The sequence below is a fragment of the Octopus sinensis genome, linkage group LG24 (assembly GCF_006345805.1).
Source record: "Octopus sinensis linkage group LG24, ASM634580v1, whole genome shotgun sequence".
In the NCBI taxonomy this organism is placed as follows: Eukaryota; Metazoa; Mollusca; class Cephalopoda; order Octopoda; family Octopodidae; genus Octopus; species Octopus sinensis.
In genome coordinates, this window is record NC_043020.1 from 11,093,271 (window position 1) to 11,114,338 (window position 21,068).

Sequence of the window (21,068 nt, forward strand, 5' to 3'; positions counted from 1 at the left end):
GCTAACGTTTCTGCCAGTTCGCCACCTTCAGAATGAGGATAATAACGTAGCTTTCGCGCCGTGCAACCGCCAGTCTATCGCGTGTGGTGGGTGGATCTTCAAGTTGCCACACGCATTCTTAGTAGCTTAGAGTAGGCTCGAATTAGAGATTATTCTTTGTGGCTAATGGCATGAGTCCTGATTAGAAGAAGAAGACAGCAACAGTGTGGAAGCACTCCGTCGGTTACAACGATGAGGGTTCCGGTTGATCCGATCAACGGAACAGCCTGCTCGTGAAATTAACGTGTAAGTGGCTGAGCACTCTACAGACACGTGTACCCTTAACATAGTTCTCGGGGATATTCAGCGTGACACAGAGAGTGACAAGGCCGGCCCTTTGAAATACAGGTACAACAGAAACAGGAAGTAAGAGTGAGAGAAAGTTGTGGTGAAAGAGTACAGCAGGGATCACCACCACCCCCTGCCGGAGCCTCGTGGAGCTTTAGGTGTTTTCGCTCAATAAACACTCACAACGCCCGGTCTGGGAATCGAAACCGCGATTCCACTGCCTTAACCACTGGGCCATTGCGCCTCCACACAGCAACAGTAATATTCAGCTGAATCTACAACAGAGTATTGCCTGATGTGTCTTTTATTGGTCCTGAAGGAATAAAAAATTAAACCTATCTCAGCTGGATTTGAACTCACATCTCAAAGTGAGATAAATTGGTGTACTATCAGGTATGCTATAGTTTTAGTCATTCCACTCATTAGGTTGGCACCAACAATAAATATTGATTTCTCGTGTTTTCACAAAACCTGGAAATTTGTAGAGAACAGGATGTGTATGTGGTCAATTGATATGACAGTATATTACTGGTATTTAGATTTTTTGCTGACTCTACTGGAATAAAACGCAAAGAAAAGTGGGCCACAGAAGATCTGAAAAGTGCATTCAGTTTCTAATTTAGGCTCAAGGGCCAACAATTTTAAAGGGAGAGGATTAGTCAAAATTGACTCCAAAAGATGAAAGGCTAAGTTAATCATGGTGGGATTTGAACTCAGAATGTAAAGAGATGAATCAAATATTCTTTTCTACTCTAGGCAGAAGGCCTGAAATTTTTGGGGAGGAGGCCAGTCAATTAGATTGATCCCAGTATGCAACTGGTACTTGATTTATCAACCCCGATAGGATGAAAGGCAAAGTCGACTTTGGCAGAATTTTAACTCAGAACGTAACGACAGATGAAATACCGCTAAGCATTTCGCCCTGTGTGCTAACGATTCTGCCAGCTCGCCACCTTAGATGAACCAAATGTTATAATTTAACATTGACTTTTCCCTGTTTGCATGGATCAAGAGGAATTTACTGAATTTGTACAGCTGGATGCCCTTCCTGTTCCCAACCCTTAGTTGTTTCCAAGCATGATATTTTCTTGTAGTCAAACATGTTTTCATGGAAGGTTGGAAACCAGCAACTTTGTATGACAATGATGATGCATGTTTAAAACCATCACATGATGTCTAGATAATGATATGCACACACATATATATATATATATATAATGGGCTTGTTTCAGTCTTTCAGGTCAACTTTGCCTTTCATCTTTCAGGGTCGATTAAATAAATACCAGTTACGCACTGGGGGCGATATAATCGACTTAATCCATTTGTCTGTCCTTGTTTATCTCCTCTCTGTGTTGCCCCTTGTAGGCAGTAAAGAAATAATATGAAATAAGGCTTTAATAGAAGACACCTGCCCAAAGTGCCATGCTGTGGAATTGAACTTGAAACCATATGGTTGGGAAGCAAACATCTTATCCACACAACCAATTGTAAAGTTAAAAGTTATTTTGAAACAAAAACAAAAAAATATTGACTGTATTTGATATTTTTATACAAATTTTATTTATTTTCTTTTGGGACAGTAAAGTACACAAAAATTAGTTATGATATGTGAGTACCACAGCATGCACTGTACTCAAAAAAGTCAATAACTTATCTTGATGTTACTAAACACTGGAAATTTCCACCTCCAGAGGTAAACAAAATCCATTCATTCAAGTTGACAGGAAAGAAAATAGATTTGGAATGAATGAAGAATAACAGAAACCTAAGACAGCATCAGCTGAGGTAAGGGGTAAGGCAATGAAAGAGATGCTGGGGTCCATTTTCTAAACTCTTAACTTTCGAGTCCATCTGACTGTGTTGACAAATCTTTTGGATGAAGATGGGCAGTTAGAGAAAGACTTCAAGTACAAGGCACACACACATACTGTCTCTTTGATAGCAACTTCATTATAAAATGTTAGAAAATCACACAAAAAAAAAAAAAAAATTCATGAAAAACATGAAACCAGCGAAAGAGTCACTATACTGTCATTCAACCTAGTAGAAATAGCAGCCAAATTTCCCTCAAATCTGATCCTGCCATCTCAAAAATGGAAGGGTTACTTTGGCTAAGGATGATAAATCTTTGATTATAGTCTGCTCTACATAAAGAAAAAAGTTTCTTTTGAAGTCCTCAAATTAGTGAGGGAGTCTCTATGTGGTCACACAACATGCCAGAAATAGCAGCTAGATCTCTCTTAAATCCTTAAATCACATGCTGCCATCTTTAAAAAAAAAGTGTAATAGCTCATAGATAATATATTCTTTGATGGCTTGAAGTGTGTCTTAAAAACAAAAAGCAGATTATTCATGGCTTGATTATAGATCTGCTGAGTATGGGCTAACTTTGGACAAAACAATGACAGCTGAAAATTAAAAAAAAAAATTAATAAAAAATTGTTGAAAATAAATGTCTGTCAATAACAATTTTTACAGGAAGTAAAGAGGAGAAAAAAACCCATAAAAAATTACTCAGCCCCAAATGCGACGTTTATTTATTCATCTTGAATAACCCGTGTGTTATCTTGTAGCTTCAAGATACCAATGATGTGATTGCTTATTTTCAGAATATGGGATTGGTATGAGAGATCGGATCCGGCAAGTTTGAGCATAAAATTCGGGCAAAATATTAGGGCTGGTTTAAATGCTAAAGGTTTAATTGGTAAACCTTAAATCTGCTCTTTGCTTACAACTTTTGGTGCTTTTGTGGATTTTGTTTTTTTTTTCGTTCTCTTACTTTTTCTAACTTTAACCTTTTTGGCCTTTACAACGATTTTCTTCTTCTTCTTGGCTTTTGTAACTTTTTTAACCTTTTTACTTGGTCTCCGGTAGCCTCGGATCAGATCCAGACGTCCCTCTTCCAGCATTAGTTTTTCCCAGTTCATCATTTGTATAGCATATTTCTCACGTTCCAACCGAGCTTCTTCATTATATATCTAAAGAAAAAGAAATAAAAAGCGCCATCATGTTATAATACAAAGCTCGAAGAATGCTTTTGAGAATTCTTTAACCCTTTCAATACAATAATAATAATAATAATAATAATAATAATTGTGTACAGTGCTCAGGTGCACTACAACTCATCTAAAGTGTATATATAATCAGGTGTAGTTTCGGCGGATTTCGGAAAACATGAGGGCCTTAAAGGATGCAGTGTCATGGCAGTCAACAACTGACGCAGGCAGTTTATTCCATGCTTCAGCAACTCTGAGCGTGAAAAAATGTTTCCGAAAGTCATGGGAGCTGTGTTGTTTTCTGACTTTGTAGGCATGTCCACGTGTCCGCTGAAACTGGCTCTGGCTCTGAGTAAAAATGTCTTGTTTTCAAAAGTTTTGAATTAAAATCTTCCACCAAACCTTAGTCACAAGTCATGTTCCTAACACTAGCTTAATGGTAACCAAATTATTTTACTAAATTCTTTGTTATATTTAAAGTAATTGAAAGAAACACAGAGCATCTCAAAATAAATACAGTAACAAAAGGTTTAAAAAGCAAACTTTTCTTTGTGGAAAAAACAACTTTTTATAGGAAAAGCTAGACACGTTATTGTATTTTATTCTAAATTTATTCATTACCCTCTCTTCCTCTTTCTCTCTCTCTCTCCTTACCATTGTCTTTACCATTCTTACTCTTTCTAAAAAGGTATGCTGGTTCGCTGCCAGAGGTAGCATCAACAAACATGACACTCTGGTATTTTTTGTTGTCATACCATGAGTTGGCCTTGTCATGGTATGACAACAAAAAGTACCAGAGCGGAGAATTAGCATACCTTCTTAGAAAAACATTAGATAAGGCCAGTTTATGGATTAAAGTAGTAGAAAGGCCTGGTGCCCCTATAAAATCCCTGATCTGTAGAACTTATCCAATCAATATGTTCCCATCCATGTACAGAGAACAACTGTATTGTATGTAGGATGAACCCACAGGTTAACTGTAAGGTTAGGTATATAGTGTATAGCTTACAATGTACTGAGAGACTGTGCAGAAGCATGACAACTACTTACATTGGAGAGACAGCATGCAGCATAGGAGCACATATAGGTGAACACTGGCAGGAGCTCAATAAAGAGAATGGTTCATCAGTGCACTACCAACATGCTCAAGCAGAACACAGGGGCTCAGTGAATAGCATAGAGGTCAAAGTATTATCAACACATAGAACTGATGCAACACTTAGATCACAGAGGCTAATCACAGCAATAGACCGGCTGAGACTCAACAGAAATTACAAATGGCTCAATAACACCCACCACCACACCACACATGATGACTAAAGGGAGAAAAAACAAAGCCAGATACAAGCAGTGTAATACACATACAATAGACATATATGCACATACCTATGATAGCTATAAAAAACAAATTAGAGATACTCTTTTACTTGTTTCAGTCATTTGACTGTGGCCATGCTAGAGCACAGCTTTTAGTCATGCAAATCGACCCCGGGACTTATTCTTTGTAAGCCCAGTACTTATTCTATCAGTCTCTTTTGCTGAACTGCTAAGTTATGGGGACGTAAACACACCAGCATCAGTTGTCAAGCGATGTTGGGGGACAAACAAAGACACACAAACATATACACACACATACATACATATATATAAATATATATATACGACGGGCTTCTTTCAGTTTCCGTCTACCAAATCCACTCACAAGGCTTTGGTCGGCCTGAGGCTATAGTAGAATACACTTGCCCGAGGTGCCACGCTGTGGGGATGAACCTGAAACCATGTGGTTGGTAAACAAGCTACTTACCACACAGCCAAAGAAACTGTATAAAGGGCACGGATACAAACAACATAGGACGCAACCCATATACACACACAAACACACACACGGTAACTTCAAAAAAGGTCACAATAATATCAACATGACTAACAACAATGGCAACAACAACTACCACGATGGCAGCATTGTGGGTGAACACACAAACACAGTGGGCTACAAGAATGGTACAAAAAGTCGGGTTAAGGGCAGCAGCAACAGCTACTGGAGGCGCAATGGCCCAATGGTTAGGACAGCGGACTCGTGGTCGGAGGATCGCGGTTTCGATTCCCAGACCAGCCGTTCTGTGTGTTTATTGAGTGAAAACACCTAAAGCTCCACGAGGCTCCGGCAGGGGGTGGTGGCGACTCCTGTTGTACTCTTTCGCTCCAACTTTCTCTCACTCTTTCTTCCTGTTTCTTGTCCCCGACTTCCTAAGCAACTGCTGAGCCTGGATGCGCATTCATCCATCTGTCGATGCTCTCGGTGTCGGGGGTTGTTGACCTGCTTTCTCTTCTGCGGGTCTTACGAATAGCAAAAGACCATGTTTCGGACTTCTCCCACTAGGATGAAGACCGCTTCGCTCAACAAACAAACAAACAAGCAAGCAGTAACAGCAACGAAGTGGGGACAGGGCTGGGGGCATAGTGCTGCTAAGAACAATGACACACACATACAGGTGCAGGAGTGGCTGTGTGGTAAGTAGCTTGCTAACCAACCACATGGTTCGGGGTTCAGTCCCACTGTGTGGCATCTTGGGCAAGTGTCTTCTGCTATAGCCCCGGGCCGACCAATACCTTGTGAGTGGATTTGGTAGACGGAAACTGAAAGAAGCCTGTCGTATATATGTATATATATATATATATATATATATATATATATATATTATATATATATATATATGTATGTATGTGTGCTTGTGTGTCTGTGTTTGCTCCCCTAGCATTGCTTGACAACCGATGCTGGTGTGTTTACGTCCCCGTCACTTAGCGGTTCGGCAAAAAGAGACCGATAAAATAAGTACTGGGCTTACAAAGAATAAGTCCCGGGGTCGATTTGCTTGACTAAAGGCGGTGCTCCAGCATGGCCGCAGTCAAATGACTGAAACAAGTAAAATAAAATAAAAATTTTTTTTAAATACACACACAAACACAGATGCATGTGCATATAAGGATACACATCATAGAAGAACAGAATAGAATAATCAGAGCAAGAGCACACAGGAAGACGGAAAGTGTCGCTGAGGTCACAGATGTAACAAAAGACTTCCGGACAATCATCATCATCATTGTTTAACGTCCGCTTTCCATGCTAGCATGGGTTGGACGATTTGACTAAGGTCTGGTGAACCAGATGGCTGCACTAGACTCCAATACATGGTGACTACAATAGTCCTAGCAGCATAAAAAACAGCATCCAGTGCACACTGTAAAGTGGTTGGTATTTGGAAGGGCATCCAGCTGTAGAAAACCATGCCACAGTGGACACTAGAGTAATTTGCAGTCCTTGACTCATTGGATCCTTGTCAAACTGTTCAACATCTGTCAGCATGGAACATCATTATCATCATCATCATCATTATCATCATTTAACGTCCGCCTTCCATGCTAGCATGGGTTGGACGATTTGACTGAGGGCTGGCGAACTAGATGGTTGCACCAGGCTTCAATCTTGATCTGGCAGAGTTTCTACAGCTGGATGCCCTTCCTAACGCAAACCACTCCGAGAGTGTAGTGGGTGCTTTTTACATGTCACCGGCACGAGGGCCAGTCGAACGGTACTGGCAGCGGCCACGCTCAAATGGTGCTTTTTATGTGCCACCTGCACAGGAGCCAGTCCTGCGGCACTGGCAACGACCTTGATCGAATGAACATGAGATATAATAAGAACAGTAATAAAGGAGTAGAGAATGGATATATTATAGTGAGTGTGTTTATTTGGAAAAGAAAAAGATAAAAAAATTACCATCTGTGCAGGTGGCACGTAAAAAGCACCCACTACACTCATGGAGTGGTTGGCGTTAGGAAGGGCATCCAGCTGAAGAAACTCTGCCAGATAAGACTGGAGCCTGGTGCAGCCTTCTGGCTTCCCAGATCCCCGGTCGAACCGTCCAACCCATGCTAGCATGGAGAACGGACGTTAAACGATGATGATGAAATATAATATGAACACACACTAGTTCATCAATTGCTCTACTAATTAATAAAAAGTGTTTGTTTTTTGCATTTTTTTATGAAAATAGGCTGTTTACCTCTTTTTCTTCTTTTGGTAAATTTTTCCAGGTATTTGCTAATTGCTTTGAAAAGTCCTGAAGGAAGAAGAAAAAAATGTTATAAAATCACATTAATTAAATTAATGAAGATTTTTGTTTCATTAAGCACTGGCATGGCTGTGTGGTTGGGCACTTTGCATCTGAGTCATAATTTCAGGTTCAGTTCTACTGCATGGCACCTTGGGCAAGTATCTTCTATCATAGCCTCAAGCCAACTAATGCCTTGTAAGTGGATTTGACATAAAAACTGTGTTGAAGCCGGTCACACACACACACATGTGCACTCATACACGACCATATACGCATATACATAAATATGTATGCACACATACATGTTTGTGTGCATGTGTATGTATATATATATATTGGGGCATCCCATCAATAATGTGGTTTTTTCAATTGCATGAACTAAAAGTCAGAGAGGGATGGGATAAACTACCTTCATCAACTTGCTATAAAAGCAGGTGGTAATTTTACCTTCTGCTTATTCTTAGTGCAAGTTTTGAAGAGTGCAGTTCGATTTTAGCAGTTATTTTATCAAAACTGTAATGGAAGTGACAAAAAAGAATATTCAGCATATTTTGCTTTATGAGTTCAATAAAGGCAACAACGCAACAGAAAGTACAAAGAATATTAATGCAGTATGTGGGAATCGGACAATAAGTGTAAGCCAGGGTCAATGGCAGTTCCAGAAATTTTGAGCCGGAAAACTACAGCCTAGAAGACGAGCCTTGTCCTGGAAGATCTGTAGAACTTGACGAAGCTGTCCTGCAAACCCTGATGGAACAAAATCCCATCATATCTGTTGAATTTTGTTATTCAACCATTCAAGCTTGGATTTGGTTATTCAATCATTCATCAACACCTGCATGCCATCAGAAAAGTCAGTAAATTGGGTCAATGGGTTCCTCACAAACTTTCCGACTCTAATCACACATAGAGAGTGAATGTGTGCTTTTCTTTGCTGCCACGTCTGAGAAATGAAACTTTTTTTTAATTTACTCTCTCTCAACAATGTAAAACATGATGAAATGAAGCAACTAACCAACCAACATTTATATTGGCTATAATTACATAAAGATAAAATGACAAAAAATAAAATAAAAACTTACAACAAATGGAAGATTTCCACGTTCAACTTTTGACGCTTGTACAAAAATAGCATAGGAATTCATTGGCCTCCGTGGCCTGCCATGTTTCCGCTCAGACTAGAAAGTTGAAAGCAAAAAGACAAAGGCAGTGTTAAAATATGTAAAAATATTTTTAATATTACCCAGGAACCTCCACCTCAACTCCAAATAAGGTCTTACTCCTGAAAAGGCACTGAGGGCTGTGATGAACACAGGTGTCTTCATAGTATCAAAAATGAGTTATCTGCACCTGAATAGGAGGATAGTACAATATTCCCCTGATGGTCTTAACTAAGATGGCATCCGTTGCTAGTGGAGCGCTAAGAGAACCATAGTGGAGGCGCAATGGCCCAGTGGTTAGGGCAGCGGACTCGCGGTCGTAGGATCGCAGTTTCGATTCCCAGACCAGGCGTTGTGAGTGTTTATTGAGCGAAAACACCTAAAAGCTCCACGAGGTTCCGGCAGGGATGGTGGTGATCCCTGCTGTACTCTTTCACCACAACTTTCTCTCACTCTTACTTCCTGTTTCTGTTGTACCTGTATTTCAAAGGGCCGGCCTTGTCACTCTCTGTGTCACGCTGAATATCCCCGAGGGTACACGTGTCTGTGGAGTGCTCAGCCACTTACACGTTAATTTCACGAGCAGGCTGTTCCGTTGATTGGATCAACCGGAACCCTCGTTGTTGGAACTGACGGAGTGCTTCCAAGAGAACCATACGAGTGAGATTGGGGCCAGAGCAACAAGCTGGCCTCCGAGCCGATGGCACATTAAAAACACCATTCCGAGCGTGATCGTTACCTGTGTCGCCTGCAAGCACTTGTGCTGGTGGCACGTAAAAAAACATTCGAGCAAGGTTGTTGCCAGTGCCGCTGGACTGGCTCCTGTGCAGGTGGCACATAAAAAGCACCATTTGTGCATGGCCCCTACTAGTACTACCTGACTGGCCCTCATGCTGGTGGCACATAAAAGCACCCACTACACTCTCAGAGTGGTTGGCATGAGGAAGGGCATCCAGCTGTAGAAACTCTGCTAGATCAGACTGGAGTCTGGTGCAGCCATCTGGTTTGCCAGACCTCAGTCAAATCGTCCAACCCATGCTAGCATGGAAAGCAGACATTAAACGACGATGATGATGATGATGAGGTGATGGAGATTTTCTGATATCATTTCAATATTCTCAAACACAAAACAGTTTGTGCTTATACAGACACAACATGTCAGTTATTGTTTATACAGACACTACATGTCAGCATGAAGACTATACCTCTTCTGTATACATTGACTGATTCTTTAAAAACTCGTCAATAACAATGTGCAACAAAAAATTTTGTTTTTCTTATGTCTTTGATCAGTAAGTGTTATGTCCTATTTGCTTCTATCTAGAAATCAAAGGAAATGACAACTATTCCCTTCAAACTTTGCTTTTGTAACCCGAATATCAATGTTTTGAAACTGACCTATTTTCCATTACATTTCAGACAGATTCAGTACTGAGTTGCTGAAGCAAAAATATCGCTATAGAAAATATTGTCAGTTACTTGACCTGACCACTTGAGCATGTCTCTTAGCGCCTGACAATATGTGCCTCTCTGATCACGAGCAGAAGTAGTGTGGGAAGCATTGTAGCCATGTGTTCCTTGGGGTTTGAATAAATGTAACAAAAGCAATGTTTAAAGGAAATATTTAGCCATTTTTCATAATTTCTAGGGGTAAACAAACAAAGAGGAAATAACAGTCTCTCTCTCTCTGTATGTATGCGTGTATATATATATATATGTGAGTGTGTGTGTGCGTAGATATAATATATATATATATATATATATATATATATCAAAAATAAGGGTGAAAAAATTGGATATTAATTTAATAATACCATCAATTTAACACCAAGTGGTTTAGCGCATAAAAACCAGGGATACAATAAAAATTATTACATGTGCTAATTCTTCTTGGAAACAATTCTTGGTGGTGAGACCATAGTGGATCTATTTTTAGCGCAAGAGTCGACCACATAGTGGACACTCTCTTATATTTGTGTATATATATATATATATATATCTTCGAAACGCGTGCTTGTAGTGATAAATGATATGGTTATTGACGTTGTGTCCATTTTGGGCATTAGAAATTTTTTCTTTTGCCCTTACTTATAAATTGTTTATATATATATATACATATATAAGTGCAGGTACGGCTTTTGTAGTTAAAACGTTTGCTTTCCAATCACACTGTTTTGTGTTCAGTCTCACCAAATAACACCTTGGACAAATCTGACCCATGCAAGCATGGCAAGGTGGACATTAAAACAGCGATGATGACCTACACGGATACATTCACATATAGAGATACATAGAACTATGTATGCACACATACACATATACAATACAGGTGCAGACAACATAGCTTCTCTGTGAATCAGAACCATTTTTCCCCACCACCACCACCACCACCCCAGCCTTCATCTATAGCCCCTTACTCAGTTTTCAATCTCCTTGATTGCCAACTCCTTATGGCTTACCCAAATACTTACTCACAAAATAACGCCAGTGTACCATGACCACAAACCCACACCAAAAGAAACTTTGATAATCGCCCAGTCACACATTCAGACACCCTCTCTCAACAATACAGCACTCATAGTATCCATTCAATCCCTTAAACCTAGCCAAGCATCAATAAATACAATCAGCAATACAAAATTGGGATCTTTTCAGTTTGAACGGCAGTTTTTAACATAATTTCGAGGTAACTAAAAAATTTTAAACTTCGTATACTGGTAGAATGTGTTTATAAAACATATTTTTCTCTTGGCTTTATTGAGAAAATACTATAGTTTGTAAGATATTTGTTGTGTTTTTTCTTCAATTTCTGCAATTTCAACCAATCAAATACGTCTATTGAGGTAAAAAACATTCTGTGCCATATGAATGTGTCCCTCGTTGAAGAAACAGATTGGGTTTATTTACATTTGTGAAGAAAAAAAGATACCCTTCCTCCCACCCCTAACCCTAAAACAGATTGAAATGCAATAGATCGATACTAGGGTCATAATTATGGGTGACAATTTCATATGACACCGCTAGAAAAAACTGCCGTTCAAACCGAAAAGATTCCAAAATTGTGCGAAATAACTTCATGTGAAACTTACCAGCTTCTTCTTCCTCTTTGCTCGATTCTCTTTCTTCTTTGAAAAAGATTCCTTCAAAGCAGTCAGTTGTTCAGCAGATAACTCGGCTCTGAACTGGGCGTATTGTTCCTTGTAGGCTTGCAACCGAACTTGGGCCTGTTCTCTAAGAACCTGCGAAAGAATGGAAAGATGAAACAGTCTCTGGTAATCTGTCTCTGATGAGAATCAAATGAGATCTGAAACCAGTCAGGTTGATGCATTCAGATTAAAACTTGTTAACCCTTTAGCTTTCAGATTATTTTGTCCAATGCAATGCTTATTTATTCACATTGTTTTGAATTAATCATGCAGTATTTCATAGCTTTGAGATTTTGATGATGTGATTGTTAAATTTTTAGAATGAACTTGAAAGGTAGATGTGAGAGACTGAATTTGGTCAGTTTGAACAAAAACATGTAGACTATTTGAGCTGGATATGACTAGTTTAAAAGCTAAAGGGTTAAAAGCCCAAAACAATGGAAAATGAATGAAATACAGAAGTGAAAACAGAACATAAGTTAATATTTCATCTAGTATTTTTTCAGTATTTCAGCGTTAGAACCTCTTCATCAGGACAGGCAAAATGCTTATCGGTATTTCATCTGCTGCTACGTTCTGAGTTCAAATTCCGCCGAGGTCGACTTTGCCTGTCATCCTTTCGGGGTCATTTAAATAAGTACCAGTTACACACTGGGGTTGATGCAATCGACTCAATCCCTTTGTCTATCCTTGTTTGTCCACTTGTGGGCAATAAAGAAATAAGAAGATACAGAAAAATTCGATGAAAACAATTTTTTGGTTATGATGAAATTTCTTAAACCTTCTCATTGTGTCAGATGGATTTTAGCACTAGTAAAGACAGTACTGGGCTTACAAAGAATAAGTCCCGGGGTCGATTTGCCCGACTAAAGGCGGTGCTCCAGCATGGCCGCAGTCAAATGACTGAAACAAGTAAAAAGAGTAAAGAGTAATATACATACCTGTTTTTCTGAATCTGGCAAGTTCTTGTATATCTCTGAAACTTTGCGAATAACTTGCTGTGAATCAATTCCTTTGGAGGAGGGGGATTAAAAAAAGAAGAAAAAAAAGAAAGAAAATATTAATTGAGGTATAAATAAGGGGCCAAACAAGGACAGACAAAGTGATTGAGTCGAATGTATCAACCCAGTACGTAACTGGTACTTATTTAAGCGACCCCGAAAGGATGAAAGGCTAAGACGACCTAGGCAGAATTTGAACTCAGAATGTAGCAGCAGATGAAATACCTATTTCTTTATTACCCACGAGGGGCTAAACACAGAGCGGACAAACAAGGACAGACAAAGGGATTGAGTTGAATGTATCGACCCCAATACGTAACTGGTACTTATTTAAACGACCCCAAAAGGATGAAAGGCTAAGACGAACTCAGAATGTAGCAGCAGATGAAATACCGCTAAGCATTTCGCCCGGCCAGCTTGCCGCCTTTTCTGTATCTTCTTATCAAGGGGTTATTTTTACAACAGACTTGCCTGGGTATCCATTCCTTAGGGAATATACCACAGGAATATAGTTGTTTCTTATTATTGGTAAAAGGTCAGCAATTTATCACAGTAGGATTTGAAATCAACAGGGGTCAATTTTTACAATATGTGTATAATAAAATTATGAATTTAGAATTAAACTCAAAGATTCCTCAAAAATACATTTGCATATGATTAGCATATTTATCACATTTACAAGGTGAAGCATGTAAAGGTGGAGTGTCTTTGATTATCGGTCTGTCTGTGGGCTAAACAGTTGACCAAGCCAATAAGGGAGCTTAACATATGGTTGTTTGACTTGCTGGAAATAATAACTTAGAGACCCTCCTATCTTGAAAGTGGAAGGACGCATTGGGCAATGCAATTTCAGATATGCAAAAGAAAGGATGGTCATGAATGGAACGTCTTTGATCATAGAGGAGCTTCAATAAAGCCGACTAGAGTTAACCCTTTACCATTCAGATTATTCTGTTAAAGGTAATGCTTTGTTTTTCACATTGTTTCCAGGCGCAGGAGTTGCTGTGTGGTAAGTAGCTTGTTTACCAACCACATGGTTCCAGGTTCAGTTCCACTGCATGGCATCTTGGGCAAGTGTCTTCTGCTATAGCTTCGGGCCGACCAATGCCTTGTGAGTGGATTTGGTAGACGGAAACTGAAAGAAGCCTGTCGTATATATGTATGTGTATGTGTGTGTATATGTTTGTGTGTCTGTGTTTGTCCCTCTAGCATTGCTTGACAACCGATCCGATGCTGGTGTGTTTACGTCCCCGTCACTTAGCGGTTCGGCAAAAGAGACCGATAGAATAAGTACTGGGCTTACAAAGAATAAGTCCTGGGGTTGATTTGCTCGACTAAAGGCGGTGCTCCAGCATGGCCGCAGTCAAATGACTGAAACAAGTAAAAGAGTAAAGAGTAAGAGTAATTAGTCATGCATTATCTTGTAGCTTTGAGACTTCAATGATGTGATTATTTTTAGAATGACATTGTAGGTAGATGTGAGAAAAGCAGATTGAATATTTGGGCCAGATAAAGCCTGTTTGAATGCTAAAGGGTCATTTCTGTGTTACTTTCTGTCGGAGAGCATAGGCTCGAAACATAAAACTTTCTCACTTCTCGAGCAATGAACTAATACATCTGTTTGTTGTTTATACATCTGTCTTCGTCTTCTGTTTTTTAGTAAATTCTCACTATATTACATATATATATATATAATAAGTCTCTGAATGAGGTATAGACAGTAACTGCACGACAATGTGAAGTATATTTGCCACTTAAATATGGCTAACCACTAAGGGTGGATGTTACTGTAGCTTGTAGTCCCAGGAGAACATCTTCTCCAGCTGGCTATTGACACACTTTCTGTGCCCTATCGGTATTTGCAAAGGGAGGTCATCCTTCCCTCGTCAACCTAAGTGATACGCACGGACTGCAGTTTCTGGATATTGACCCGTCATCAGCGCACGACAATCACCGGTTTTCGATGGAAAGGTCCCAGTGCAAATACATATATCGTTTTTCCAGTGACTTTTCGTCACTGATCTTGAAAAAGTGTGAACAAGCAATAATGAATCTCTGAACGAGGTATAGACAGTAACTACACGACAATGTGAAGTATATTTGCCATCTAAATATGGCTAACCACTAAGGGTGGATGTTACTGTAGCTTGTAGTCCCAGGAGAACATCTTCTCCAGCTGGCTATTGACACACTTACTATCTATATATATATATGTGGAAGCACTCTGTCGGTTACGACGACGAGGGTTCCGGTTGATCCGAATCAACGGAACAGCCTGCTCGTGAAATTAACGTGTAAGTGGCTGACCACTCCACAGACACGTGTACCCTTAACGTAGTTCTCAGGGATATTCAGCGTGACACAGAGAGTGACAAGGCCGGCCCTTTGAAATACAGGTACAACAGAAACAGAAAGTAAGAGTGAGAGAAAGTTGTGGTGAAAGAGTACAGCAGGGATCACCACCACCCCCTGCCGGAGCCTCGTGGAGCTTTTAGGTGTTTTCGCTCAATAAACACTCACAACGCCCGGTCTGGGAATCGAAACTGCGATCCTATGACCGCGAGTCCGCTGCCCTAACCACTGGGCCATTGCGCCTCCACATATATATATATATACACACACAGAGGTGTCCCAGCATGACCACAGGTTTGAAACTGAAACAATTTAAGGATTTTATAGAATTATATATATATATATGACACACTTCTTTCGGTTTCTGTCTATCAAATCCACTGACAAGTGGGACCGAACTCGGAACCATGTGGTTGGGAAGCAAGCTTCTTATCACACAGCCACGCCTGCATGATTGTAAATATTATAAGACAAAAATGAAAACCAGTGTCAAATTATGTCTGACTCCCAAGGGGCTACGTTAAAAAATGACTGACAATGCTTACCTGTGTAACAAAGTTCTGTACTTACCAGGGTTATTTTCAAGAATTGCTGGGCGGTTTTTTGATGCAAATTCAAAGAATGCACTCATTGGTCTCTTTGGTGGTTTTGGTACATCGATATTGGAGTCTTGGCTTAAACGAGCCAGAGGTCTTTAAAAAAGTGAGAATATGATAAAATAATGAATAAGTGAAAACAAAAAGGAGACATTCCTATGGTGGCTTTCACCAAAAACTGAAATAGAATTTTATTTTTTTTTTGTCCTAATTTCTCTGTTGTTTATGTTCAGACCCTTATTCATAAAATATATTGAAAGAATTAAAAGAAAAAAACACACACACACACTCACACACAGAGGTAAAAGAAAAATCACACACATAACACTAGTAAAATTTGAGGCAAAACAGAAACAAACAAAAAAATACTACATGGAATCAGACAAGAAAAAGCATAGAAATATATAGCAAAAAAACAAAAAACAAAAAAGTGCACAATGACTTTTGTGTATATATATATATATATATATTGTATATATGTAAAAGGGACAGACAACAGGTTGCTTGGCCACATACCGAAAAATTAGAAATAGCAGTCAAGACTGTTTATTTCTATTTTCTCAATCAACAACTTAGGTCAAACTCAGTTTAACCTAGATAACTCATTAAATTTCCATTCTTATACTGACCGAGTACTAACTGAAGCACCGATACCAATAGAAGACATCTATAACAAAATATCCCTTCTCAACAATGTCAGTGTTATAACATTCCTCTTAACTCTCTTCATTCGGGAACCTTCAAAGATTAAACGTCTCTGTCTCTCTCTTTCCATCAGCCAAATACCAATACCAATTAACTTGTTGGTAATGGCATCACATAAGTCTTGTTACTATCTGCCTCCACTCACATCAACTTAGTAGTAAGTCTTCAGCAACAACAACAACAACCAGCAATTCTCTAACAGACTAACGGATTGTATCTATTCCTACTCAACACAGTTGTGTGTTAAATTTAGTAAGCAGAAGATGTGTTAAGTATGAACTTTTCTCCTGTCCATTTATAATAATAATAATAATAATAATGAAATTATTGTATAGAGTGCTCAGGTGCACCACAACTTGTCAGAAAGTGCGTATAAAGCATATGCAGTAATGTACAAATGTCTGGAAAGCGAACAATGTATGAGTCAGATACATGCTTGCGTGTGTATGGAGGGGAGGAAATCAGGTGTAGTGTTGGTGAATCTCAGAAAGCATGGAAGTTTTGAAGGATGCAGTGCTCCGACAACTAACAACTGATGCCGGCAGTTTGTTCCATGCTTCAGCGTATGTATGGAGGGGAGAAAATCAGGTGTAGTGTTGGCGAATCTCAGAAAGCATGGAAGTTTTGAAGGATGCAGTGCTCTGACAACTAACAACTGATGCCGGCAGTTTGTTCCATGCTTCAGCAACTCTCAGCGTGAAAAAATGTTTCCGAAAGTCATGGGAGCTGTGCTGTTTTCTGACTTTGTAAATATGTCCACGGGTGTTAGACGGGTGGAGTTTGAAAAGGTGCTCAGAGTTATTGCTTGTAAGATGGTTAATAATTTTATGGGTGTCTGCCAAGTCAGTTGCCAGACGTCGGAGTTTCAATGTGTCCATGCCCAGGGAAGTAAGATGATGATGATGATACACACTTACACACAAATGGGCTTCCACACAGTTTCCATATAACAAATTCTACTGTAAATGGAGCTGTGCTGTTTTCTGACTTTGTAAATATGTCCACGGGTGTTAGACGGGTGGAGTTTGAAAAGGTGCTCAGAGTTATTGTTTGTAAGATGGTTAATAATTTTATGGGTGTCTGCCAAGTCAGCTGCCAGACATCGGAGTTTCCATGCCATTTATGTCAAGCATCTTGACATAATCACCCATGCTACACTCGGCCTTTTGCAGCTCTTCATCAAACACAGGTGCCTTCTCAACTTGTCACGTGCAGCCAAATTCCAAACTTAGTACCAATCTACCAATCACATATTATCAATATCAATTACATCATTCATCATCATCATCATCATCGTTTAACGTCCGTTTTCCATGCTAGCATGTGTTGGACAGTTCGACCGGGATCTGGGAAGCCAGAAGGCTGCACCAGGCTCCAGTCTGATATGGCAGTGTTTCTACAGCTGGATGCCCTTCCTAACGCCAACCACTCCGTGAGTGTAGTGGGTGCTTTTTACGTGCCAGGGAGGCTGGCACTGGCCACGATCGGATTGGTGCTTTTTACGTGCCACCGGCACGGGAGCCAGTCAAGGCGGCGCTGGCATCAGCCACGTTCAGATGGTGCTTTTTACGTGCCACCGGCATGGAAGCCAGTCAAGGCGGCGATGGCATTACATTCTGGTAACCAATATACATATAACCTTTACAGTTGGTGACTCTTGAGGCTCTTGACAGCCTACATCATAGCCATTACAAAACCTTTCACTATTGATAAAATAAAGTACCACTCAAGTACTGAGGATCCACAGCATCAACTAACAGCCTGCACTTATAACTGATGGCCTTTGTGTCGAAATCAAAAACAATACAAGTACTAGAAATTGTCTTATTAGTAATAACATTATTATTTCTCAGTAATGAAGGCATATAACATACCACTTCACTTTCGCAAACTATGACTGCCTTCTCTGTTTAGTAAATAAACGATATCATTAAGAACAAAAATACTTGAAAATTTTAAAAAGCGAATGTGACCGCGTGTGTACCGTTGGCGATTTTTTTCCTCCGTCTTCCCTTCTTTGGATCTTTCCTTTTCCTATGTTTCTGACGAAGAGCTCTGCTCGAAACGTTAAACCCTCCTTCTTTCCTGAGCGTCCAATAATACTATACTTGTTCCACGTCCTCGCGTTGCTGTGTTTTCTCTTTGTGTTTTCATGTTTGGAGTAACTATATATATATATATTATATATATATATATATATATATATATATATATATATATATATCATGTACTAAGAGTTTTATAATCATGTTTAATTTGAGACAGTTCCTTGAATTATATATTAATTATATATATACACTTGTCATATACTAAGAGCTTTATAATCATGTTTAACATGAGACAGTTCCTGACTGTCAGGTGTAGCTGTGTGGTAAGAAGTTTGCTTCCCAACTGGTTCCCACCAGCAGCGCAAAAACAAAACTTTGCCGCTAACAATTTGCCAAAATCATAACCGCTTATTCCATCGCTTCAACTAACTGTGTTCTGGTGGCATTGAAAAGAGAACCTTCATCGGTTTGCCAGCATTATCAGTTCAAAGATTTGTGTGTCTAGCAGAAATGCAAGGTTGTATTTTTCGGTTCTGTTTGATCGCAGCCTCCGAGATGTGGTTGTTGGTCGTGTGCCTAAATTAGAGGCAATGATTGAGAGCAGAATCAGTAAAACGCCGGGCAAATACTTTTGACTAGTTATGTCTTGCAATGTTTTGAATTTTTTTTTTTGTAATCCAACAACGGTCAACTTTGATTTTAATCTTTCTGTGGTCGTTAAATTCGGCAGTCTCTCTTCAAGAATATGCAGCCTTGGTCCAATACAAAAACGGTAAAGAACGGCTGAGTGAATAAAATACATATAAATAGTAGGTTGTCAGATAAATTCATTCGTTTCTGTCCACTCCAGTGTTATTTGAATTCAAGACCCGGCGATTTCTAGTCAAAACATTGACAAGCTAGTAGAACTTTGGCAAGAAGTTGTAAACAACGAAGGGGGGAAAATATGGTTAATATTATTGACCGATTTGCTAAAATTTATGAAAAATAACTATTAAAATAAATGAAAAAAGAACTTAAAGAATTTATCAGACATCGCAATATTATACAACAATTTCATGAAATATAAATATATTCCAGAGTGGATCTGCGTAATAGAAGACAGAAAATATAGTTTATTTCACTTTGAAGTCACATTATTAGACTTGTTATGTTAATTAAATTGCTGAAACATACACAAATATTAATTAAGAACTTCTATCAGGAGCGTTTGAGTTAATTATTCGGAATTTGAAAGAAAAGCATCAACGAAATAGTTAAATAACTTCAGCACATAAAAGAGAGATGGAAATATCTAGGGAAGATGTTACAAAAATCAGTGTGACTAACCTCGAAAAACAGCTGAAGGTTAGTCTTGTTGACGAGCGGAAAGCACTGCATGCTGTAATTAATTTCAGCGCCATTGTTGGGGTTACTTACAAAGGGAAACAACTTGTACTTTAGTCAGCAAGCTGACAGAATGGTTAGAATGCCGGACGAAATATATAGCGACATTAATTCCGGCTTTACGCTCTAAGTTCAAATAAATCGGAAGTTGAATTTGCCTTTCGTTATTTCTGAGTAGCGAGGCTTTTCCCTTCCATATTTTGAAGAGGTCATAGGCCAACAGGTTTTGGGGTCTGATAATACGTCATAAAGATAAACCCTTTATTGGCAGGAAATCTAAGGTAATCCCATAAACCGGCCCTCCCCATTTTTAATATATATACTACTCTACATCTTAGAATGTGCTTCTTCTGTGGATTTATGTTTTCTACAAACGGTGTATATATATATATAAAATTAGAAAAAAAACCACCTTTTATCAATTCAAAATGAACAATTAAATTACACCATCCAGAAAATTACATATAATAGAAAAATTAAAATAAAAATAACAATAAAATTTCAATGATTTAGTAAATTGCAAAAAAAATAATAAAACGTTATTCTACCTATTATATACGTTTTTATTATTTTTTTGCAGTTTACTTAATCATTGAAATTTTATTGTTATTTTAATTTTAACTTTTCTATTATATGTAATTTTCTAGAATTTTTTTTCCCTGTAAGTTTGGATTTATATTCCCTCAAATAATAATTATATATATATTTATATATATTCGGATGAATATGGTACTTAAGTTGAGGCACCAGAATTTAGTATGGTATTATCCATACAATTTCAAAATAAGGTGATGAAAATCAAAATAAGCAACAAGGATATCCAGAGGTAATGCAGTACGATCGTTTCATGCGACTCCATTTAATTGAACAATGCAATCATTTCATTACATCAATTTAAAATGCAGAGCAATCTTCAGCTGCACAAAGACATAGAATTTAATTAAATTAGAACAGAAGGACACATTAGTATAATTTTACCTAAGATCGCCAATAAATTAAGGAGATAGACAAAGAACATGTTGTACCTACAACATCATAGTTGTAACTGAAATTTTCTCAAGAAGACACTGCCTGTCACTGATATTTTGTTATTTTGTTTCTTTTTTTATGGGGTCAGTTTTAATTTATAGATTAGTTTATCAAATCCTTTATATATTTAAGGCTGAGAGAAAACAGAGGGTAGTATCTGTTTGGGGTAGAGTTGATGGAGTAGACAGATATTATAGATAGTATAAT

At 38.7% G+C, this 21,068-nt stretch overlaps 1 protein-coding gene across 1 annotated transcript; it reads right to left on the reverse strand.

Annotated features, from left to right (window-relative positions):
• Positions 1–1,859: 1,859 nt before the first annotated feature.
• On the reverse strand, positions 1,860–19,932 carry LOC115223869 (transcription factor A, mitochondrial). Its single transcript, XM_029794568.2, has 7 exons — positions 19,776–19,932; positions 15,668–15,789; positions 12,686–12,756; positions 11,688–11,837; positions 8,521–8,616; positions 7,388–7,444; positions 1,860–3,305 (listed from the first exon to the last, which is right to left on the reverse strand). The coding sequence occupies exons 1-7, from the start codon at positions 19,847–19,849 to the stop codon at positions 3,039–3,041; spliced, it is 837 nt and encodes a 278-aa protein (XP_029650428.1). The 5' UTR covers positions 19,850–19,932; the 3' UTR covers positions 1,860–3,038.
• Between the last annotated feature and the right edge of the window lie 1,136 nt (positions 19,933–21,068).

What these genes read in the sequence shown, in the direction of transcription:
- LOC115223869 (XM_029794568.2), bottom strand. Translation starts at nt 19,849, where the DNA reads ATGGCGCTGAAATTAATTACAGCATGCAGTGCTTTCCGCTCGTCAACA. An exon ending in ACCTTCAGCTGTTTTTCGAG is followed by an intron (nt 15,790 to 19,775) that starts GTTAGTCACACT and finishes ACTTTTTTAAAG; the next exon opens with ACCTCTGGCTCGTTTAAGCC. An exon ending in CAAAGAGGAAGAAGAAGCTG is followed by an intron (nt 8,617 to 11,687) that starts GTAAGTTTCACA and finishes TCAACTTTCTAG; the next exon opens with TCTGAGCGGAAACATGGCAG.